The sequence below is a fragment of the Nelumbo nucifera genome, chromosome 2 (assembly GCF_055504915.1).
Source record: "Nelumbo nucifera cultivar China Antique chromosome 2, China Antique-T2T, whole genome shotgun sequence".
NCBI classification, from domain to species: Eukaryota; Viridiplantae; Streptophyta; class Magnoliopsida; order Proteales; family Nelumbonaceae; genus Nelumbo; species Nelumbo nucifera.
The window spans coordinates 58,127,150-58,152,041 of NC_142650.1; the positions used below are offsets into that span (position 1 = coordinate 58,127,150).

At 40.6% G+C, this 24,892-nt stretch overlaps 1 protein-coding gene and 1 pseudogene across 3 annotated transcripts in view; one reads left to right on the plus strand and one right to left on the minus strand.

The window, feature by feature from the left end:
• LOC104586180 (coiled-coil protein) overlaps positions 1–24,892 on the minus strand; it is an 81,247-nt gene that overhangs the window by 54,600 nt on the left and 1,755 nt on the right. For all 3 annotated transcript variants that reach the window (XM_088897355.1, XM_010243337.3, XM_088897356.1), the window contains exons 2-6: positions 3,481–3,648; positions 3,282–3,356; positions 1,298–1,376; positions 828–892; positions 565–654 (exon numbers count right to left, since the gene is read on the minus strand). In XM_088897355.1, the coding sequence (XP_088753481.1) occupies positions 565–654; positions 828–892; positions 1,298–1,376; positions 3,282–3,356; positions 3,481–3,648 (477 nt within the window). The remainder of the gene's footprint in view (positions 1–564; positions 655–827; positions 893–1,297; positions 1,377–3,281; positions 3,357–3,480; positions 3,649–24,892) is intronic.
• LOC104586179 (small ribosomal subunit protein uS15 pseudogene) lies at positions 23,780–24,401 on the plus strand (annotated as a pseudogene).

The following is a 24,892-nucleotide window of genomic DNA, read 5'->3' on the forward strand; positions in this document are numbered from 1 at the left end:
ATCCCATCAATCCCAGTCTCGCAAAGATCAAGTTACCTAAGAATATCCTGTAACCAAGAGAGTCGGAAGTCTAACTAAGAGAGGAAAATTGGCATGGAACATTGCTCCATCAGCATTTTCTAGGTGCATTTTGGCAGGAGAGGAATGCAAGGATATTCAAGAATAAAAGTAGCTCTAAATTTTGGGGAAAATGTTTTCTTGGCTTGCTAAGAAAAATTGTTTGAATAGAAATTACAATTCCTTTTTTAGTATATGATAATCTTTTTGCAAAGCAGGGTTGGGAGTACAGGACTGCATGGTCAGTGATAGTAATATCCCTGTGTACAGTTAGAAACATTAACTGATGAAAAACTGAGATCATGAAACATTAACTGATGAAAAACTAAACCAACAGTTAGAAGATTAGTTGGAAAAAGTAAGAAGCCAGATATATATACACACACACACGAAGCCAGATATATCCACATTAACTTTTAAAAAGCCTAAACATATGATGGCAGACAAAATTGATGGTAAGTATACACGATACATGATATTCCTAAGGTTCTCAGAGAAGGTAAATACCAGAAGTGCTTGTTTCTTTCTGGATTTTGAAGTAACAATAAGATCCCTTGATACCTCATGCATCGAAGAGATCAGGTGCCTTCTCCCATTCTGCACATAGTCACATGAACAACTACAGTCAAATGTAATATCTCTAGTGCGTAAGAGCCAGCAAGGAGAAAGAGTAGCATTCTTGATCATTATCATTTGCTCCAAGTTATCCTTCCATTAAAAGGTTACTGATACATTGAAAACCCCCTCCCCCAAAAAATAGAAATGCTTACCATGCAAATAACATTTGCAACCTTCAAATCTTGTTCCAATTCCCTCACCAGATGCATCCCCTTCACTGACCAAAAATAAGTATCAAACACCCACTTAAAGTTGAAACTGTTATAATCTTGAACTAAGATTGCTGACTCCCAGTATAACCAGTTACTGATAAAACAAAAGAACTAATACAATTTGAAGCGTGTCTCAGTTCACGGACGAAAATGAATAAGCATCCCACCAACGCATACAAGACCTTTTTCAAGTTGGCAAGCGAACTTGAAGCAACTTCTCAATGGATGCAAAGATCACAAATGTTATGGCTGATGCTTTGGCTAGGTAAGGGATTCATAGGGAACTTGGGCTCAAATGCAAATAGCAAAAAAGGTTTCATTACCAATCAAAGAAATAAATAAGATATATGTAAATCATAAATCTATAAACAAATTAAAAATTGATCCAAGGAACCTGATACGAAACTTACCCATTTCTTCATGGTGCTCCATAACATGGCGTGATAATCTCTCTGCTATCCTATCCAGTTGTGCTAATCTTAGAGTGGCCTATATAAGAACATGATACAAAATGAAGTTGGATCATGAACCAAAAATGATGTTGGCACACGAGATAATGGGCAATAGAACATTAAATTATTTCTCTATAAATTACATAAGATGAGGGATGATAAAAATAGAAAAAAGCAAATCATTGTTTAAATTTCAGCAGGCAAGAACAAATGCCAACCCTTTTAAATCGTCTGATCTTCAGGTGGCCTGAGCTAAAGAGGAGTACTATTATGGAAACTGGTTCCTTTTGTAGTATGTTGAAGGATTTGGCAAGAAAAAAATAGAAGGATATTTCAGGAGGAAGCAAAAGATAAGTTGAGTTTAATTGGACATATGGAAAGGCAGTTAGCTTTTTGGTTCAAGGCATACAAGGAGTTCTCAAGCATTTCTTTCTCTCACTTGCATAATTATTGGCACCAGATTATTGTGGATAAAGATTTTGTAATTGCTGCTCCATAGTTGTAAGGATCTTAAAGCGGCCCATCATGCCCCGCCTGAGCTGTGGAGCAAAGGGGCATCTGGCTAGAGGTCTAATGGCGTTTCTGCACCATTCTAGCCAAGGCCAAATGCTTCAAGAGCTTTCTGAAGATCTACAGGATCCTGGAGCACTCTAGAGTCATGTAGAATGGTCCATTGTCTAGATGTGTCTAGACCATCCTAGGAATATTCTTTTTTATCTGCAAAATGATTTCATTCATTCAATCAGAATAAAGCATATTACATAGTGAGATTAATACAAATTAGACATTCTTTTACAAGCCAAAAATCTCATTTAAAAGTCAGCCCAAAACAGTTGTTCCTTATGCACCCCTTTTTTAGCCAAGTAGTGGGTGATCCCATTTACTTTCCTCTTTACCCATGTAATGGTTGTCCCCAACTCCCTTGCTATGCTCTTTATTTCTCTTATAGTGTGTCTGTGCATCCATATTCCAGGGCTATTATCACTCATCCAGGATATCACCAATTTGGAATCCCCCTAAACCTAAAATGACAACTACTTTTCAATGGATTCCAAGGGCTGCAAATGGGTTGGTTGATTCCTCAGCCAAACAAGGGGTAAATAGGGAGCAACTGTATTGGGCTCAATTGTAATTTTTGTTCTAAAGGGGTAATTCTATCCCTTTATTGGACCTTCATTGGACATACCTGTTTATATTAATGAATCGAAATCATGTTAATTATCAAAAAATAAGCCACATTGTTTTGCTATCCTCATTCCTTGTAGTACCATGGCTTCTGCTCTTAGTGAATCCCCTACTCCAAATGGGCCTGAATATATGATTGTCGCTCTACCCCCTGCATCCCTAAGACCCCACCATCCCATATGGTTGCGATAAGGCTTAGACGATGGTATGAGGATGATGATTCTCTTCTGAGTTGATTTTTGCTTAGAACCAGGATGGGCTTGGGAGTTTATGTTTTTTATTCTCTATCAATGTCTGCTGGGTCTTTTTGTATAGTATGGGCAAAGTTTTTCTCTTCATAAAACTCGTGAATATATACTTTGAATACAATACTTTCCTTGCTCTCAAAAAATAAAACAAATGAATAATCTGATATTACAGTAGTTTCAATGACAACCTTGATAGGATTATCTTGACTTTACTGTTTCCTTGGGATAGTGACTTGATTACAGAAAAACATACTTGATAAGTACTTCTTTTAGACTCAAAAAAATTCACTTCTGTTCAAAAAATATTATAATTCTTTGAAATTAAAAATATTATATTTAATGCACTTTTCTTTCTACCATCAAAAAGGAAATTATATCAATGCATCCCAAACTTATTATCCTGAAATAAATAACGAAATACAAGAAAAAGATATGCCAAAAGAAAGTGTCATAAAAGAACCATGCAGCATCAAACTGAGATCAAATCTGGAAAAGCATAAATTTGATACCTTTTCCTCAAAATAGGTAAGATCATTCTCTTCAGATGGTATATTCTCCAGAACATGTCTAACTGGATCAAAATCCTGCTTACATGGAATTATAGCAGCATTTAACCACAATAAAGAAACTGAAAAATCAAAAGTAATACAAATCAAATATGGGGTGGATTGGATTCCACACAAAAACAGAAAACATAATAAGTAAAACCTCTTTATAGAAGTCCTCCTCTAGTTCTTCAATTATTTGACTAGGTGATCTGCTTCCATATATTGAAACCAATTCTTCAGAACTTGATGGTAGGTTATGTCTTTGATGAGGAGGAAGTCCAGCAAGAGCTCGAGCAACAGCAGCTGCAGCTGCTGCCCGAGCAGGAACCTGCAGACAGATGATCAATAACATATTTAGCAGGTCTTACACTTCCTCATTTATCTAAACTCTTTTTCTCAATGATTGAAAAGTTACTTCATTACCAATATGTAAGCAAAATTACAGCACCCCAAAGAGAGGCACGAGGTGTGACCTCTCTTGAAAGTAAAAGAAAGTTAAGAAACCACTGTACACTATAATCAAATCATTACAAGGTTGCCCAAAAAGAGCTGTGAATGTGATGATCTGCAAGTGAGGTGATCAGGTCCAATATTTTGAGTAGAGATACCATCATTGCCTAGATGTGATTTTTGAGAGCTTTTAAGGGAGGAAACAAGACGTAACTCAGTCAGCTATCAGCAGGAAGCAGGATATGGGGGCAAAAGCATTTTTCTTGGCAAATAGGTCCAATCCTAAAAAGGATTTATCAAAGAGGTAGCACAAGGCCTTTCAGACTAGTGTGGATAATATTACTGGTGGTGCTACAATTCCCTCTTCTTCAGATGGGCCCACAACCAAGGGTGAGCCTTCTGGTATTCTTACTGAGGAGAAGGTGCAACAGTTAGTATCTACTGTTATTTCCACTGCATTTTCAATCATTGGTCTGTCCAATGAGTCTTCCTTTTATTTTCTATGGACAGATTTAAAGCGCCATGGCCGGATGGGTTCACAATAGCTTTTTACCAAGATTGTTGAGACATCCTAAAAGATGATTTGCAGTAAATGTTTAGTGAATTTTTAGGAGAGGTGTTATAAACCCAAGCCTGAATTCAACTTTCATTGCCTCGGTGCCCATGAAAGTTGTTGCAGCCCATCCTCAAGATTTCAGGCCAATTAGCTTGGTGAGTAGTTTGTACAAAGTTACAACCAAGGTTGTATCTTTTTTTATATATAAATGAGAGTAGTTTTATTAATTCAAATAACGAAAGTACAGTCAGCCTAGGAGGACACGAGGTGTTACCTCCCCCGAGGACTGAACCATATACGCTAAACATACACAAGCCTGAAACACAATTACAAAGTAGGCCAAAACAGATCTCCCCTTGACACCCCTTGCTTGGCCAGAGAATCAGCCATTGCATTTACTGATCTGCTGACCCACCAAAACCTGGCAGTCATATTTCTTGTCATCCATTTAACTTCCTTTAACAGATCCCTGTAGCCCCAACAAGTTGTTTCTGGACTTGTCAGCCAGCCCACTACTACTTTGGAATCCCCTTCACTGTCAAATTGTTCACTCCAAGTTGACTGGCCATCTGGATACCTTGTACTGCTGCTAATAACTATGCCCTTACAGAATCACCAACACCCACTGGTCCTGAAAATAAAGACAACATGTTGCTGTCTTTGGCTCTTAGAATCCCTCCTATTCCGGATGGCCCTGGGTTACCCTGGCAGCTACCATCAAAATTCAATTTTACCACTCCATCCGGTGGGGGTTTCCATTCAGCTTGTGATTTGTTCTTTGTGGAGACTGTAGAAGCCATTGCTGCCAAGTTTCTCCTTAAATCATCAAAGGAGTAATCTGCCAACAAGTGTGAAGATTTCAGCGACGAGATTGTCCTTGTCATTATGCATTCCTTAATTTCAGCAAGACTTCTTTCCTTTTCTTCAAATATTCTAGCATTTCTCTCCTCCCATAATGTCCACAAGGTAGCGGCTCTGATACATTTCCACATTAGCTTCCCTCTTTTTGTCAATCTCCCAAAGGCAGCCGGAGTGAAAAGCAGCATTACTTCGGAGGGCAAGTTCCACCTGCACCCAAATAATGTAACAACCCAATTCCAAATATTGGCAGCAAAAGAGCATGATATCAGCAAATGGTTACAGTCCTCACCCTTCACTTTACACAAAAAGCACCAATTTGGGGACAAACACATATAAGGTTTCTTCTTTTGCAAGTTTTCCACAGTATTGATCTTATCATAATAGGCTTCCCAACAGAACACTGCTATTTGAGGGGGTATTGGCCTTGACCAAACCTCTTTAACAGGGAAGACCTGAGAGGAGGGGTTGGAGCAAAGGGCTTTAAAGAAAAGATGCACAAGTGAAGGAGCCAACCGGGGTTAAGAGACCAAACCCTCTTATCCGGGTTGGGGGGTCCAAACACACCAAGTCTAGAAGCAACAAGAGCTCTGAGACACAAAGAAATTCTTCATCCCTTAACTATCTTCAAAACCCAAAATCCCAGTTTAAAGCCAAAGGGAGAACCGGGGGGGAAGGAACCATGAAATGGGTTTCTTTTTAAAGAGGAAGATGGAATAGAGAGAAGGTAAACGGTCTTTTAGGGGTTGAGTGCTCACCCAATATCTTCCCAAAAAAGAATGGAGTTTCCAAAACAAGCATCATACCTTACAAATCTAAGGAATTTGGGGAGAATGCCAGAAATAGCCTTCCAAGGTATTGTGAGCAAAGCCCTTAGGGATACCCCCGCGTCCCAACCTGATTCAGAACAGCCATGGATACTCTTCACTACTTCATGCCACAACCTCTCCCTCCTCTCCAGGGGCCACCTCCAAAGCCACTTACCTAAAAGAGCTTCATTATTACTCACCACATTCCCTAAGCCTAGGCCTCCATTTTTGCTTCAACTCACCACCTCCCACCTAATCAAGTGATCTTTTTTCTCTTCCCCAGGTTCCCATAAGAAGTCCCTCATCGGTTTTTCCAACCTCTTTGCCTCCCTTTTAGGAAGTCTAAAGACTAACAGGAAATATAAAGGCAAGTTGGCTAAAGTTGCTTTAATCAAAGTAATTCTACCCCCCATGGAAATATAGTTTCTCTTCCAAGTTAGCCATCTTCTTTCGAATTTTTCCACCACCGGGTTCCAGAACCTACTTTCCTTTGGATTTGCACCTAAGGGAAGTCCTAGGTAGGATAGAGGCCACTAAGACCAAGTGCATTCTAACGAGACTGCTATAGACTCCATCTTCTCTCTGTTCAAATGAATTCCCACAACACAGCTCTTCTCAAAATTTATCTTCAAATTTGAGGCCCTCTCAAAGTGAATTATTAAATCCTTCAGATTCATTACCACCATCAGATCACAACCTTCACAAAAGATTATTATGTCATCTGCAAATTGAAAATGGGTTACTGAAACTCTATCTCTACCTATTCTCCACCCTCTTAAAGATCCAGCCCTATCCGCTTCTGAGAGGAGTCTACTAAAAGCATTGGCAACTAAAGTGAATAGGAAAATCATTCACCCAACCAAGGGACTTTTGTGATGAGTAGGCAATCACTAATCAAATCCTAATTGCTAATGAAAGTGTGGAGGAAATGAAGAGAGTAGGAAAGAAAAGTTTAGTTTGCATGCTAGACTTGGAAAAGGTTTATAATATGATAAATTGGTCTTTCTTGTAGGAAGTAATGAGGAGCTTTGGGTTTGGAGAAAGATAGCGCAAGTGGATAATGGGGTGAATTAGGGCATGCCATTACTCTCTATTGGTGAATGGAATAGTGGTGGATTTCTTTCCGGCTTTAAGAGGTGTGAGACAAGGGGGCCATCTCTCCCTTCTCTTTACCCTAATAGTTGAGGTCCTAGGAAAATTAATTTCTAAGGTGGATTCACAAGGTTTGGTGAGGGGGGCTGGAAGGTAGGTCGTGATGGGATACCAATTACACATTTGCAACTTGCAGATGATACAATCCCGTTTTGTAAAGGAGGGAATAGAAGGTGGATCAGGAATATCAAATTAGCAGTCCAACTTTTTTGAACAGATCCCAAATCTTAAAGTGAATTTTGAGAAAAGTTGCATTGTGAGTGTAAATGTGGATGAGAGGGAGTTGTCAGAGTATGCAAATATTTTGGGCTGTAAGATGTCTCAAAGGAAGAGTTGATTTTGTGACCCTATTGCTGAATTGCTAAATGACTTGCTTCTTGGAAGAAAAACTAGTTGTCTTTAGGAGGAATGATTACTCTTATAAGGCCCACACTAGCAACCTGCCTGTTTATTACATGCCAGTGTTCCTTAGGGTTGTGTAAAATCTTTTTTTTCTATGGGACATATTTTCTGACTGGTCAATGATCAAGAGATTGCATTAATAAGTGGTGGAGGGGTTTGTGTTTGCAGGATGATGGAGGAGAGCTTTGAAGTTGAAGTGAAGGAGTTTCTGTTTGAAGAACTAAAAATCAAGGGAGTGCTGAGTTTGAAAATCAGGGAAGTAAAGGCAATAGTGTTGCTCCAAGGTACAGATACTGTTGGAATGTTTATTTTATTTTTTATGTTTGTATTCTGCTGAGTTAGGGTCTGTTTGGTCTGGTTAAAGTACTTTTTTATCATTGTTTACATACTCTAACTTAAGTAGGGGCATAAGGGTCTTTTCCCTTTTAATTATGGTCGCCCTATATATAATAATATAAGCTAGTGCCGCCAGTCAGTAAGTTGACTTCAAAACCTTTCTCTTCTCTTCTTCCTTATTTCTCCTCTCTTCTTCTGTTAATAGATACTATAGAAATAGAAGTGATCGAATGGTTTAGGAACTTTGTGATGGAAACAAGTTCCAAAGGTAAGCAAAGAAACTGGAAGGAACCGAGTACTGAAGAAGGAAAGAGGTATGTTTTAGAATGCTGAAGGAACAGTAAAGGAGGTTATCTAGCTTTACTTGAATTCTTCGTTAAAGACAGAAAGCAGCTGGCCTGCTTTCCTGATGAAAATAGAGACTTGGATGGAAGGAAATTACCAGACAACTGAATGAATTCCTCCAATGCCTGGTAACAGCACAGCTGGAGATCTCGGTGGAGGAAAAGATGAACAAAAGCTCCAGTAAAGATGAAGTCCTGGAGTAAGAGTTTGTGGCCATGGCAAAAAGTAATCGACAGAGCAGGATGACTGGCTATCTCAGACCTGCTAATACTACAGTTGAAGTTAAAGGGCATGTTTATCTTAACACCTTTTGAGAGCAATAAAGCTATGCTTGATTTGGTTGAAGAAAGATTAGAGCTTTCAACAGTCAGTCTTCAATCTGACTTTGGCATGGCTACAATCTTTAAATGGAGCCCATTATCCAACTCTAAAGAGTTTTTTACAGAAGATGGGGTGAGGGTACGTGTTCTAGGCTTGCCTTTTCACTTGTGGAAGCAGACTGTTGCTAAATCAATTGCTCAGTTGTGTGAAGGGAGCCTTGTTGGAGTTTTCTAGGGGACCTGTGCTCAACAGCTCTCTTATTAATTGGAGCAAAGCCAGAAGAAATACCAAGGAAAGTGGAGATAAGTGTGGAGGGCTGCTTCTAGTCAGTCTGGCTGGCCTCTTCCATAGAAGCAGCACTGTGGAAGGAGGCTCGCAAGGAGGAGGATGAGAGGGTGGAAGAAGACGCCTTATGTGGCTCAAGAGGGTTGGTGACTTCAAATGGTGATAGAATTTTCACTAATGAGGTTTAGCAAAAATTGGAGAATACAAAAGAGCTGGGGCAGGTGGAAGGTCAAAAACGTGGAGAACAAGGTATCAGACTGGAGGGCAGCAGATCTTACGCTGAAGTGATAAAAGGCGGTAAGAACTCTGTTTCAAAATCAGTAAAAGAAGGGAGATGAGGGGCTTAAACCATATTAAACCAAGCAAAGGAGATCTGAACCGGTCTTATTGGGGTCAGGCATGACATATTAAAGGATCACATGCCAGGGCAGGTGATCTCGAGTGGGCCACTAAAACATACTAGGCCCATTACAGACAGAAATGCTGGGCCGAGCACTAAAGGACTTAAATTTGCCCAATCTGAGACTCGTGACTCGACTAAAAGTCATGAGCCTGATGACTCTAAAGGTGCAACACATGACTCACTTAAAGCACATGTGATTGAAGGGGGTAGCTATAATAGATGGTAAGACCCATCTATCTTTGTCCTCTTCGAGCTCTTTCTCTTGGTAACATGTTCTAGGTGCAAGTTCACCCTCAAGTACCTCCTTGCAATGGATTACAGCCAAGAAGGTGAAGCTTCTCTCACCGGACAGACAAAATCCTTTGATAAATGAGTGGTCCAGTGAAGAGGGTAGCAACGATTCAAATTCCTTTGATACAGTGAGCTTGGGAAGTGTTGGCTTGCAAGCAAAGGTGGATATGCTACAGGCAACACGGAAATACATTTTCTAGAATAAGGAGCTTTGATGGGGAGGTTAGGACTTTCAAGGGAGTTGCTACAACCTCTGAATTCAGAATCAATGCTAGTACAGGGGGATAGGACTTTCTGGTGTCTGTGATAATAGGCTAGAAAGGAGGGAACAAGGACAGGATTCTCTGGCGATTAGATTAGACAATAGTTAAACATTAACCGCAAACACCTGCTAGGGGAAAGGACATTTCATCAGTTGTAAATTCTCAGTTGCAAGATTCTAGTATTCCTTGCTCAGCTACTTTGCCTTCAGGTATGGATGTCCATTTAGTTTCTGTTACTGACCCATGTATTCAGCCTGCTGCAGATACTCTAGCATCTAACCTTGAAGGTGCAGACATGTATCCAAGGGCAGAATTGAGGGTGGTAACCAGTAGTTTAAGGAGAAGATGGCTCAAAACTTCTTGACGGGTTCAGATGAGGTGGAGAGAATTTGGAGGCTAATTTGTACAGAATTCAGGGAACTTAGACAGAGGAAAAGTTACTTGGAAGAGAGCTCTCAGAAGGAGAGGTTGTTGAAGAGGAAGGTTGTAAGGAGACAGAACCGACTCCCAAAATTGAAAAGCATGCTAAAAAGGCTGAACCTGGTGTGGGGAAGGGAGAAGTTAAAACATACCATAGGAAAATTGAAAGAGAGAGAAGTTTTAAGGTTGGGGAGGGGAATAAAGAAGAGGCAAGTTTTAAGAAGCCAGCTTTTGGGCCAACAAAGAAACTGGGTGAACTGGGGGTGGGTTGAAATGGTGGGCCTAATATTCAGGTGGGGTCGGACAAGAATGCTGAGCCTGTGGACCCTCTTATTTCTCCTGGGCCAAGGGAGAGAAAATCTTATTCAGTTGGACCCAGTTTTGAGCCCATTTCTAAGAAGCCAAGGTCACATGATCACTTAAGTCCACACGTGATCACAGGGAGGTCACATGGTTACTTAAGTCCACAAGTGACAGGGAGGTCACATGATCACTTAATGCAGCACGTGAACAGTGGGAGGGAACCTCTGATAGATGATGTTAACCGTCTATCATCTTCACCCTCGAGTTCTTCTGCTCGTTCTCGAAAGGGAGGGCAGAGTCAACACTCAAGTTGCTCCCTACAGTGGATCCCAGCGAAGACCCTGAATCGGCTGTCGCCTGAGAGGCGGAATCCAGGAAGCATCAAGCAGTCTGTGTTAGAAAGGCTAGAATCTGGCGTTTGGCCTGGAGAAGAAAGCAGTAGTGATGAGGACTTTGAGTCAGATGGAGCCTTGAGTCTGGGTAGTCTCGATCCGTGCACAAGACAAAACTTGATAGAAACAGGAAGCTTGAATACAGAGGTTCTGTTCTTAGAAGAAGAGGGGACTATTGCAGACTATTCCAAGGAAGAAAGAAGTACAGGAGGCGCTGCAAATGCTGGACAGTTCCTTCTATCTCAAGCTGAGGAAGTCAATGTAATCTCTCAGGGCTCTCGGGATTTAAATGGAAAAACTCAAGCCTCTCTATTGAACTTGGATAAGGATGAACCAGAAAGGGGAGTACTGGAGTCGGGTCTTCAAGGGAGTAAGTTAGATGTTGCTGTTAACTTTACCATGAACACTTTACAAAAGTTCCCTTGTAAGGAAATGACACCAGACTCGGTCGTCTTTGGCAAACAGTCCAGTCCTAGCTTCTCAAATGCTCTCCCTAACCAATCAGGTATTATTGTCAGTTTATTTGTGGATACTAACCAGTGTGATATGCCTGAAACAGATGTACCAGCATCCCATCCAGAATGTACGACAAAAGTATGCTTAGAGGTGGAAGAAGGGAGAGTTGGGGAAGACAATCTTGAAGAAAAGAGTAAAGAATTAGATGAAGCTTGGAGACTGGTTTGGAGACTGATTTGCACAGAGTTTGAGTTAAACAAAATTAAGAATATATGGATGGGTTCAATGAAGTGGTCATGGGTAGGGGAAAGGAAGGGGATGACCCTATTAGAGGAGAACTTCAGACCTCATTAGTGGAGGTTTTTGGTGAGGGGGATCAGGCTGATGCAAGGGCTGAAAGGAGTGAACAGGTGGAAACATTCAATAAGAGGAGGGAGGAAAAAAAGAAAAAAGAAAAGAAACAAAGGTCAGAGGAGGAAAGATTAATTTGTGACATAGAAGGGAATTTAGAGTTTAGTAGTAGAGGAGATGGGAGAAAGGGATTGAAGTAAGGAGTTGTGGTTTAAGGTTAAGGGTGTTCTATTGGTTTGTGCCTATGAGGATAGTTAGCTGGAATGTTAGGGGTTTAGGGAGCGCAAAAAAAGGAGGGTGATTAAAGACTTACTTAAAAGGGAAAGACCTGACATTGTTATGTTGCAAGAAACAAAGTTGTCAGAGCTGGATAGAAGATGGGTGAGGAGTATGTGGAGGTCTAGAGGAGTAGGATGGATTTCAGCCCCATCTTGGGGAGCCTCAGGGGGGATTGTCACACTTTGGAAAGATGATGTAGTAGAGGTAGTGGAGGAGTTAATAGGGAGATTCTCAGTTTCCACCAAATTTAAGAATGTAGAGGATGACTTCACTTGGGTGTTAATTAATGTCTACGGTCCCAATAATTATAGAGAAAGGAATGACGTGGGAGGAACTGTATGCAATTCAAGGTTTATGGGAAGGTCCATGGTGTTTGGGAGGGCATTTTAATGTGATAAGATTTTCTAAATAAACTAATAACTCCCAACAAACCATCACAACTAGCATGAGAAATTTTAATAGCTTTATTGCTGATTGTGAGTTAAAGGAGATCCCACTAGTGCAAGCTCGATTTACTTGGTCTAACTTACATGAAGTGCCCTTGTGGTCGAAGTTGGATATATTTATCTTTAATGTTGACTGGGAGAACTATTGGGGAAACTTGGTGTCTAGAGCTTTGCCTAGGGTGACCTCAGATCATTGTCCTATAAGAATAGGTGTGGAAGATTTTATCAGTGGACCTAGACCCTTTAGGTTTGAAAACATGTGGCTAACCCACCGGGATTTTGTGAATAAAGTAAAATTTTGGTGGAATGAGGAATTGAGGGGGACAAAATGGAAAGGGGTAAAATTTCACAAGAAACTACAAAGGATAAGAGCCAAAATAAAAGTTTGGAATAAGGAACATTTTGGAAGACTTGAGGAGCAAAAAGTGAATCTAATCTCTAGGATAGAAGAGTTGGATGAAAGAGAGGCTCAATCTAGAATGGAGGAGGGGGAGAGAGTTCTGAGGGGACAGTTGAAGAAGGACCTAGAAGATGTCCTACTGAGGGAAGAAATAAGCTGAAGGCAGAAATCGAGACATAAATGGATTAAGGAAGGTGATGGGAATACTAAGTTTTTTCATGATGTAGCAAATGGGAGGAGGAGAAAAAATTTTGTGTCTAACCAGGATGATATTGCTAGGAAGTTTGTGGAACATTTCAAATCGATTTACAGAAGACCCTTGGAAGAGAGGAGGGAAATCAAAGGGATTGATTGGTCAAGGTTGGAGGAAGATTAGGTTAGGTGGTTGGAAAGAAACTTTGAGGAAGAAGAGATTAGGAAGATGGTGTTTTTGATGGACAGGTCCAAAGCTCCAGGACTAGATGGTCTTACAATGGCTTTTTACCAGGATTGTTGGGAGGTGATAAAAGATGATCTTTGTTAGGTTTTTAATGAGTTTGCAGAGAAGCATATAGTCAGTCGAGGCATTAATTCCACATTCTTGGCCCAAGTTCCAAAGAAAGCTGATGCTCTCCATCCCAAAGATTTTAGGCCAATTAGTTTGGTGACTAGTATTTATAAAATCCTGACCAAGGTCTTGTCTTTAAGGATTAAAGATGTAAATAGACTGGGCCGAATGGGTCCTAGTATCTTCTCTTGTAATATTTTTTCTATTTTCCTGTTAGCCAATGGGCCTCTCTTAATGGGCCTGTTATTTCTTTTTGTTTGATCTCTTTATGTTACTGCCTAGCTGGCCACCCACTTAAGGACATACTTGTAATTATTTTAACATTAATTTTTAGTAAAAAGGATTAGAGAAGAAAGGGAAGGATTATTCGAACCTTTCTTCTTCTTCCTCCTTTTTCTCTCTAATTTTTCAAGTTTACACCTATTTTTGAGGACTGATTTACATCTTGGTATCAGAGCAGGTTTATTTCTTCCTTCTTTTCTTCTTCCTCTTTTCCCATACACCCTTAGATTAAGAGAGTGTATGGAGAGATAGATTCTCTATAGCCCAGAGGATCTCTGGCCTAGTTGGTAGAGGGTTTGGAGAGTTTAAATCTGGATGGATATTGCTAAAAAGTGGTGTTGTTCTGTTGCTGCTCAAAACCCTAGCCGACTAGAAGCTTTGGGTGTGGCGCTCTATGCTTGGGAGGTGTCTTTTGACTCCTAAAGGAGGGTGGTTCAGGTTTGGAAGAGATTGGGAATCTCTGGTAGGAGCGGTTGCATCTTCTCTCTTCCTCCCCAACAATTGGACGGAGTAAAACCCTAGTTTTCAAGCATCTGGGTTCTGGTTTGACTTCAAATAAGTTTATATAGACCAAATTTAGTGTCGATTTCCGACCTTGGCTCGGTAGATTCCGTTTTGACTGGTGTGACTACAATCAAGCTAGATGGGACAAATTATCTTGCTTGGGCACAGTCTATAAGAATTTATGTCTGTAGTAGAGGAAAACTCGGGTATCTCACAGGTAGTAAAGTGAAACCCGAAGAGACAGACCTTGAATTTGAGAAATAGATGCCGGAGAACTATACAGTCATTGGATGATTGGTCAACTCTATGCAACCTCATATAAGTCAGCATTATCTCTAGATGTCTTCGGCTAAGGAGATATGGGACAGTGTTATTGAGACCTATTCATAGAAGTTGAATGTAGCCAGAGTCTACAAGTTGAAAAGTGAAGTGAAGAACCTAAGACAGGGGGAGAAGAGTGTAGCAATCTACTGAAATCCCTACGGCAAGAAATTGATGTTATAGAGACAGTTGTATGGGAGAGTAAGAATGATGCTGAAATGTATAGGAAGTTGGTGGAGAGAAATAGGGTGTTTGAATTTCTTACTGGACTCAACCCTGAGTTTGACATCATTAGGCAAAATATCCTGGCCAAAGATGAGGTTACTCTTTCCCAGGCATACGCTATGATAAGCAATGAGGAGAGTAGGCGGCAGGTTCAGTTACAGAGTCCACCTACAGAATACTTTGCACATGCTAGAATAAAGCCAAAGGGTCCTACTGAGAAAAAGGAGCAGATATGTGAATATTGCAAGAAACCGAGGCATACAAAGGACACTTGCTGGAAGCTTCATACTGAGCTTATTCTTGATAGGTTTAAGAATAACAACAGTTCTAAGAAGGGCAGTCATGTATGAAAGCCTAAGACAGCTAATGTTGCTACAGTACCTGAAGGAGGAAATAAGGAGAGTGAAGAAAAATCAACCATTGAGCAGTTGGCAGTAATGAAGGCGGATTTTGAAAAGTATGGGAGGCTACTAAATCACTTGGAAGCTACTGTTTCTTCATCTCACTCTTCCAGCAACACATCATCATCATCTGCATTTGCTCACTCAGGTATTCGTGCTTCTGCAAATCATGCTTTAGTTTCAGGTAATCATAAAATCCCTTGGATTATTGATTCCGGTGCATCAGACCATATGACCAGCCTGTCTAATCTCTTCTGCTCATACCACCTTCTCTCTGGTAAAGAGAAAATATCCCTTGCTGATGGGTCTCTTGCTCCCATTTCTGGTAAAGAGGATATAAAGACCCCTGACACCCTTTATTTATCCTCTGTCTTTCATATCCCTAAACTTAATACAAACCTTTTATCTATTAGCAGCTTAACTAAATCCATGAATTGTAGCATAACCTTTTTTCCCACTCATTGTGTTTTTCAGGACCTGCAATCTCAGAGGATGATTGGGAGTGGCCATAAGGCAAACGGAATATACTTGATGGACACACCGGATAAAACTTTTGGACCACCTCATGGAGTTGCCTTAGAGTCAGTCTTGTCAGAGTCTATTGACAAAGTCTTGTTATGTCACTTTCGGTTTGGTCATTTGTCTTTTTCTGCTTTGAGACATTTGTTTCCAGATATGTTTAAGGGAGTGTCTTTATCGAGTCTTCATTGTGAGTCATGTGAACTGGCAAAGCATTGAAGATATTCTTATTTAGTAAGCAATAAAAGATCTATTTATCCTTTTCATATTGTTCACTCTGATGTGTGAGGGCCATATCATTTGCCAACTATGGGGGGTTACAGGTACTTTATCCTTTTTATTGATGACTACTCTCGTTACACTTAAATTTATCTCATGAAATCTAGGGATGAAGTACCAGCTATTGTGCAAAAATTTCATGAACTCATCCTCACCCAGTTTAACACTCGGATCAAAATATTCTGTTCTGATAATGCTAAGGAGTATTTTGAGAAAACCCTCTCCGCCTATCTTGAAACTTTTGGGGTTATTCATCAAAGTTCTTGTTCCTGCACTCCACAACAGAACGGAGTGGCGGAAAGGAAGAACCGATATGTGGTTGGAGTTGCCAGATCCCTCTTGTTTGCATCCCATGTTCCTATAAAATTTTGGGGAGATGTTCTTACTGCTACCTTTTTGATCAACTGTATGCCCTCCCGAGTTCTTAACTTCAAAACCCCCTTTAGCCTTCTCTTCCCGGATGAGGATCTTTTTTCTCTTCCTCTCCGTGTTTTTGGGTGCACTTTGCTATGTCTCTAGTTGTTCCTCTTCCCATTCCTCTTGAGTCCTCTCATAAGGTGTCCACTTCTCCCACTGGACCTACCTCCAATATTCTTGTTCCTCCTCCTCCTCCACCTCATTCTCCTATAATTCCTCTTCATCCTGTTCTCCAAAGGTGGTACAAAAGGCACAGATTCAGACATGGGCAAGTTGTTTCCACTCCTACAGAAGAGCCTCTTGCTCCTCCCATCATTACTGAGGTAACAGGTCAGCCTTCCTCTGACCCATCTATAGCTTTCCCAGACCTTGACCTTCCTATTGCTCTCCGCATGGGCAAGCGGAAGTGTACAGCCCATTGTATCTCCAAACACCTGTCTTACAGCCTTCTCTCTCCTTCCTACTACTCTTTTCTTGCTTCCGTTTCTTCCCATGTGATACCCAGGTCCATACTAGAAGCCTTATCTAAACCTGAATGGAGGGATGCTATGATGGCTGAACCGGATGCTTTGCATAAGAACCATACCTGGGATATTGTTGACTTGCCTGAAGGGAAGGAACCAGTGGGTTGTAAATGAGTGTTTACCATTAAATATCATTCTGATGGATCTATTGAGAAGTTTAAGGCTAGGCTGGTTGCTAAAGGCTACACTCAGATGTATGGTATTGACTATCTTGAGACATTTGCTCCTGTAGCTAAGATGACCTCAGTCCGGGTCTTGTTATCTCTAGCCGCTACTTTTGATTGGCCCCTACACCAGTTTGATGTTAAAAATGCCTTCTTGAATGGAGACCTACATGAAGAGGTCTATATGTCTTTGCCTCTAGGGGTGTTTGGGAAGGAAATGCAAGGCAAAGTGTGTAAACTGCAGATATCTATTTATGGTCTCAAACAGTCTCCTCGAGCTTGGTTTGAGAGGTTCAGGGCTGCTCTTGTTTCCTTTGGTTACACAAACTCAATCTGATCATACCCTATTCTTGAAGAGAAATGGCTCTCTAGTGACCTTTTTGATAGTTTATGTTGATGATATTGTGGTCACGGGTAATGACACTCAAGAGGTCAGTAGACTCAAAAGATTTCTTAACTCTGAATTTGAGATCAAGGATTTGGGAGATCTTCGGTATTTTTTGGGCATTGAAGTTGCTAGATCTAAGGATGGTATCTTCATTTTCAGCGTAAATGTCATTGACCTCCTTGCTAGGACTGGTAAACTTGGAGTTGAACCAATCTTCACTCCTATTGATCCCAATCATAAGCTTTTTACTACAGATGGTGACCTTTTATCTGATAAGGGGGTGTTTCAGAGACTGCTTGGGAAGTTGTTATATCTTTGCATGACTCGACCGGACATTTCCTATGCAGTAAGTCTTATTAGTCAATTTATGCATTCTCCCAGAGATACTCATTTAGCTGCTGCAAGAAAGATTCTGTGTTACTTGAAAGGTACTCCAGGGAAAGGTATTCTATTTGCCATACATGGACACATGAAGCTGGAAGCTTTCACTGATGCTGATTGGGCATGATGTATTGATGATAGGAGATCCACCTCAGGTTATTGTGCTCTGGTCGCTGGGAACATTGTGTCATGGAGGAGTAAGAAACGGTTTGTAGTTGCTAGATCCTCAGCTGAAGCAGAATACAGGGCAATGGCACATGGTGTGTCAGAATTACTATGGCTATGACCCCTTTTAGAAGAATTGGGGGTTGACTATGAGAAGCCATACTGTGACAAACAAGCAGCTATCAATATTGCACATAATCCTGTTCAACATGACAGAACTAAGCACATTGACGTTGATAGACATTTTATAAGGGAAAGAGTTTTCTCAGGAGAAGTTTGTTTGCCATTCATCACATCAAACAAACAATTGGCCGATATCTTGACCAAGAAAGTTCCGAGAGGGAAAATGACACACTATATAAGCAAGCTGGGCATGATTGACATCTATGCTCAGCTTAAGGGGGAGTGTAAAGAGACTGGGCCGAATGGATCGTAGTTCTTCTCTTGTAATATTTTTTCTATTTTCCTGTTAGCTAATGGGCCTGTTATTTCTTTATGTTACTGCCTAGCTTGCCGCCCACTTAAGGACATACTTGCAATTATTTTAACATTAATTTTTAGTAAAAGGGATTAGAGAAGAAAGGGAAGGATTATTCGAACCTTTCTTCTTCCTCCTCCTCTTTTCTCCATCTTCTTCTCTTGTACAGTTGCTCTTACTTTTCTTCCTCCTTTTTCTCTCTAATTTTTCAAGTTTACACCTATTTGTGAGGACTGGTTTACATCTAAAGAAATCCTCCCCTCCATTATTAGCCAGGCTCAAGGGGCTTTCATCCAAGGGCGTCAGATAATTGATCAGATTCTGATTGCCAATGAATGTGTGGAAGAGATGAAGAGGTCCAAGTAGAGAGGCTTTGTTTGTAAGCTTGATCTGGAGAAAGCCTATGATTTGGTGGACTGGCAGTTCCAACTAGAGGTTTTGAGGAAGTGTGGGTTTGGGGAAAGACGGTGTAGTTGGATGACTGGTTGTGTTAGCTCTGGTGGACTGGCAGTTCCTACTAGAGGTTTTGAGGAAGTGTGGGTTTGGGGAAAGACGGTGTAGTTGGATGACTGGTTGTGTTAGCTCTTGTCACTATTCCATCCTAGTAAACGGGGTGGTGAGGGATTTTTTTCCAGCTAGTAGGGGAATCAGACAAGGGGACCCACTTTCACCCTTCCTCTTTACTTTGGTAGCTGATGTGTTTAGTTGAATTATCACTAGGGCTGATAGGGAAAATATGATAAGGGGTTGGAGAGTAGGCACAAACCGAATTCCAGTCACTCACCTTCAATTTGCAGATGACTTGATGATCTTCTGTGAGGGAGGTTTCGGTGAGAAGGTGGAAAATTTAAAAGAATTGATTACAGTTTTTGAATGAGTCTCTAATTTGAAAATCAATCTAGGAAAAAGCTGCATAGCCGGAGTAAATTTAGTTTTTGAGGAGGTTGAGGTGATTGCAGGCTGTCTTGAGTGCTCCATTTCCTCTTGGCCTTTGTCTTAGGGCTTCCATTGGGAGCAAACCCTAGGGAGAGTAGGTTATGGACCCCAGTCTTGGAGAAGTTAGAAAAGAGACTAGCTATTTAGAAGAAAAATTATATCTCTTTGGGTGGGAGGATCACTTTGATAAAAGCTACCCTCATGAATCTACCTACCTATTATCTCTCTGTCTTTAGGACACCGTCTAGGGAAGCGAAGAAGTTGGAAAAAATGATGAGAGATTTTCTGTGGGAATCGGGAGAAGGTAAAAAAGACCATTTAATTAAGTGGGGGTTGTGGGTAGAAGCAAAGAGGAGGGAGGATTAGGGCTCGGGAATGTGCTTAAAAAGAACTCAGCTTTGTTAGGGAAGTGGTTGTGGAGATGGCCTTTGGAGCGGGATAGACTCTGGCACGAAGTAGTGAAGAGTATTCATGGATGTTCAGAGAGTGGTTGGGATGCTGGTGCATCAAGGAGGGCTAACCTAGCCACACCTTGGAAAGCAATTCACAAAGTTCTTCCGCAGTTCCTTAGTTGTGTCAGGTATGATGCTTGTTCAGGTAATTCTATTCGGTTTTGGGAGGACATTTGGGTTGGAGATCTCCCTTTGAAAGACCTTTTTCCTTCATTGTACTCTGTTTCCTTGTATAAAAATGAGGTGATCTCAAAATTCCTTCCGTCGAATTTATCCTTACCAACTTTGTCTTGGAATTTTGGTTTCCGTAGAAGATTAAGGGATGAGGAAATTGAGTGTTTGTCTAATCTTCTATGTCTCCTTGATAAGGTTTGGTTGGATCCCTCGAAACATGATAAAAGGATTTGGGCCATTCACCCCAAAGGGTCTTTTTCTTGTGGTTCCTTTTTTCAAGTTCCTCTGCCAATCTCCCTCTCATCAGAGTTTCCCTTTCAAAGTATGGTGTAGGCCGGTCCCCCCCAAGGTTATGGCTTTGTGTTGGGAAGTGTATTATGGTTAAGTAAACACGATGGACAACCAACAAAAGAGAAGACTCGTCCTTTGTATTGCACCAAACTGGTCCATTCTTTGCATATCTCATGGTGAGGATTGTAATCATCTATTTTTATCTTGTAGTGTCACTGCAGAGCTCTGGGCTTGGCTTCTATCTTTGTTTGGGTCTAGTTGGGATATGCCAGCAGAAGTAAGCACAATCTTTAACCCTTCTTTCTTCTCTTGGCCCCATAAAAGAGGAAGGAAAATGTGGAGATGCTCACGAGCAGCATTGTTATGGACAATATGGAAAGAAAGGAATGCCAGAATCTTCCAAGAAAAAAGAAGAAGCAGTCAAACCTTAAAGGACTGCATTTTGTCCAGGTCTTTACATTGGTTAAAGACTCTAGAATTATTTAACCATTTTACTTTTACTGATTGTTGGAAGGATTAGAAGTTGGTAGCAAGTTGTTCCTCCTACAAGGGAAGGGCAGTGACTAGCTGGGTCCCCCCTCCTCTTGGTTCTTTGAAACTGAATTTTGATGGGAGTAGTCAGGGTAACCCGGGTCCCTCTGGGATGAGAGGTGTACTGAGGAATGAGGCTGGAGAGGTTGTCTTAATCTACTCTGGCCCTTTAGGAGTTGGGAACTCTATCCGGGCAGAACTGCTAGCTGCAATACAAGGAATACTTCTTGCAAAAGAAGTGGGCGTGAAGCAGCTTTTGATTGAAGGATACTCTAAGACAGTGGTGGACTGGTTAAATAATCCGGAGGATGTCACTTGGGGCTACAAAAATGAGTTAAAGAAATTCAAATGGCTGACAAGAAATATGTCTATAACAGTACAATGGGTTGGGAGATCAGCTAATGCTTTTGCTGATGTCTTGGCAAAACAAGGGATAAATAGGGAAACATTGTTCTGGGCACAATTGTAACTAGTGTTTTAATTTCAACATTCATGTTTTCTCTATTCTAGTTTGTGTATTTGCTGTTTGGAGAGGCTGCTCCTCGCGCCTCTAAGGGGATCTTCTTGTATCTATTCATTATTTTAATGGAATTGATGTTATTTATCAAAAAAAAATTGAGAGAGAGAGAGAGTAAAAAGAAGAAAAGAACTGAAGTGCAAAGGTTAATTTCTAACATTGAAGGTGATCTTGAGTTTAGCGGAAGGGAAGAGAGGAGGAAGAACTCTAGGTAATGAGCTTGGTTTAAGGAGGGTCTAAATTTAAAGTATAGCTATTTATCAAACAAAAAAAATAAGTATAGCTATGAAATTTGTCAGTTGGAATGTGAGAGGGTTGGAAGTGTTAGAAAAAGGAGGCTGATCAAGGATCTACTTAAGAAGGAAAAGCCTGATAATTGTGATGATGCAAGAGAAGAAGCTCTCTAATCTGGATGGAAGATGAGTCAGAAGCTTTTGGAGGTCCAGGGGTGTAAGTTGGTCCTTAGCTCGAGGGATGAGGTAATGGAATCTGTGGAGGAATCAATAGGTAGATTCTCCGTTTCCATTAAATTCAAGAATGTGGAGGATGGTTTCTGTTGGGTGCTTACTAATGTATATGGCCCTAATACCTACAGATAAAGGAATGAAATGTGGGAGGAATTTATGTAATTCAAGGTTTATGGGATGGTCCTTGGTGCCTGGGAGGGAATTTTAATGTCACAAGATACAAAAGGAGTAACAACTTCCTATAGTCAATTACAACGAGCATGAGGAAATTTAATGGCTTTATAGAACTCTGTGAGTTGAAGAAAATCCTGTTTTTGTAAGCTAGATTTATGTGGCCTAATCTCCAAGATAATCCTCTATGCTCGAAGTTGGATAGGTTCCTCTTCAACCTAGCCTAAGAGAATTACTGGGGAAATATGGTTTCTAGAGATCTACCTATGCCTAAGTTCATTTCTAACCATTGCCCCATGAAGACTGGTGTGGAATCCCTAATTAGTGGACCAGACCGTTTAGATTTGAAAATATGTAGCTAACTCATCCGAACTTTGGGTGTAAAGTGAAGGAATGGTGGAATGAGGAATTAAGGGAGATAAAGTGGAAAGGAATTATATTTCATAAGAAGTTGAAGAGACTAAGAATCAAGTTGAAGGAGTGGAATATAAATCATTTTGACAAGGTTAAAGAACAAAAAATGAATCTAATCAAACAAATTGAAAAGTTGAACAAGAAGGAATCCCAAGGGTTGTCAAGTGAACAAGATAGAAGAAGGCAGCTGAAAAAGGACTTAGAAAATGTATTACTCAGAGAGGAGATCTACTAGAGGCAGAAATCAATGCATAAGTCGATTAAGGAAGGTGATAGGAATACTAGATTCTTCCATCATCTAGCAAATGAAAAGAGGAGGAAGAACCTAGTGGCCAAATTAGAGATAGAAGGGCAAGAGATTACCACTCAAGATGAAATTGCTAGAATCTTTGTGGATGATTTTAAATCCATTTTTAGAAGGTCGTTGAATGAGAGGTTACCATGGGAAGGGTTTGAGAGGCCAAGATTGGGAGAGAAAAAAGCAAGGTGGTTAGAAAGGAATCTTACAAAAGAAGAGATTAAGAGAGCAGTGTTTATGATGGATAGATCTAAGGCATCAAGCCCGGGTGGTTTTACAATGGCTTTCTATAAAGATTGTCGGGATGTTTCGAATGATGATTTATGTAATACTCTTAAGGAATTTGGTCCAAGAGTCAATGCCACTTTTTTTGCCCTAGTCCCTAAGAAGCATGATGCTAGTAACCCTAAGGATTTCAAGCCAATTAGTTTGGTGACTAGCATATACAAAATCTTAGCTAAGGATTTGTTTCCGAGGCTTAAAGCAATTCTCCCTTCCTTACTCAGCCAAGCACAAGGGAGACAAATAACTTATTAGATCTTGATTTCTAATGAGTGTGTTGAGGATATGAGAAGATCTAAAAGAAAAGACTTTATTTATAAGCTATATTTGGAAAAGGCCTATGATCTGGTGGATTGGCATTTCCTTCTACAAGTATTGAGAAATTGTGCCTTTGGGGACAAGTGGTGTTATTTGATCTTTTGTTGTGTTAGTTCCTGTTGTTACTCTATCCTAGTCAAGGGCATGATCAAGGATTTCTTCCCAGCTTGTACAAGCATTAGGCAAGGGAACCCTCTTTCACCTTTCCTCTTCACTTCAATAGCTGGTGTGTTTAGTAGAATGATCTCAAAGGATGACAAGGAGGATATAGTAAAGGGGTGGAGAATAGGCAGAGATGGTAATTCCAATTACCCGTCTCCAATTTGCAAATGATTTACTAAATTTCTATGACGGGGGTGATCTTGAGAAGGTGAAAAATCTTAAGGAGTTGGTTAGAAGCTTTGAGTGGTTTCCAATTTGAGAATCAATCTTGGATAGAGTTGTGTGGATGGTGTCAACTTAGAGATTAGTGAGGTGGAAGGAGGGTTTCTGGCTTGTCTCGGCTTGTCTCAAAAGAAGTGTGAAAGAGGTAAGAGGGAGAGAGACAGCCGCAACTCCAACGCCGTCACCATGGTTGTATGCATAGTCGCGGTAAGGGTATCTCTTCATCGGCTCTACCGTACAAGAGGACTCCACCCTCTTGGCTGAAGATCTCTGCTCCGGATGTTGAGGACAACATCTACAAGTTCGCGAAGAAGTGTTCGACTCCTTCACAAATTGGTGTCATTCTTCGTGATTCTCATGGTATAGCTCAACTCAAGAGTGTAACTAGGAACAAGATCCTGTGTATCCTAAAAGCTCATGGGCTTGCCCCTGAAATCCCTGAGGATCTGTACCACCTCATCAAGAAGGTTGTTGCCATCCGGAAGCATCTTGAGAGGAATAGGAATGATAAGGATTCCAAGTTTAGGTTGATTCTGGTCGAGAGCAGGATCCACCGTCTTGCTCTCTACTACAAGAGGACAAAGAAGCTTCCACCCGTTTGGAAATACGAATCAACCACTGCAAGCACTCTTGTGGCGTAGTGTGGATATTTTTTGTGCTGATAGGAATTCTATGGACATCGTAGACTACAATCACTTTAATTTAGAAAGTTGATGTGTTGTGTTGAAACCGAAAGGGTAGTTAAGATTAGAAAGTTGGTTGTAGCAACTTCTTTAGGATAAGAAGAAAGATTTTGATTTTTATGAACTAGCTGCTGCTATGCATTCGTTATTTTTTATCTGCTTTGATAAGGTTCTTTCGAATTTTTGAAGTTATTTATTACCCAACAAAGGTTTAAAATTTAAATTATTGTGAAAATTTAAAAAAAAAACAAAAATTAGTGAGGTAGAGGCTATTGCAAGATGCTTAGAATGCTTCATTTCTTCCTGGCCAATGACCTATTTGGGGCTTCCATTAGGAGAAAATCTTAGGGAGAATAGTTTCGAGTGCCCAATGGTAGAGAGGTTTCAAAAGAAGTTGACTTTGTGGAAAAAGAATTACATCTTGTTGGAGGACAGAATCACTTTGATAAGAACCACACTTGCTAACGTACCAACCTATTTCCTGTTTGTCCTTAGGATTCCACCTGGGGAAGCCAAAATATTGAAGAAATTGATGAGAGAT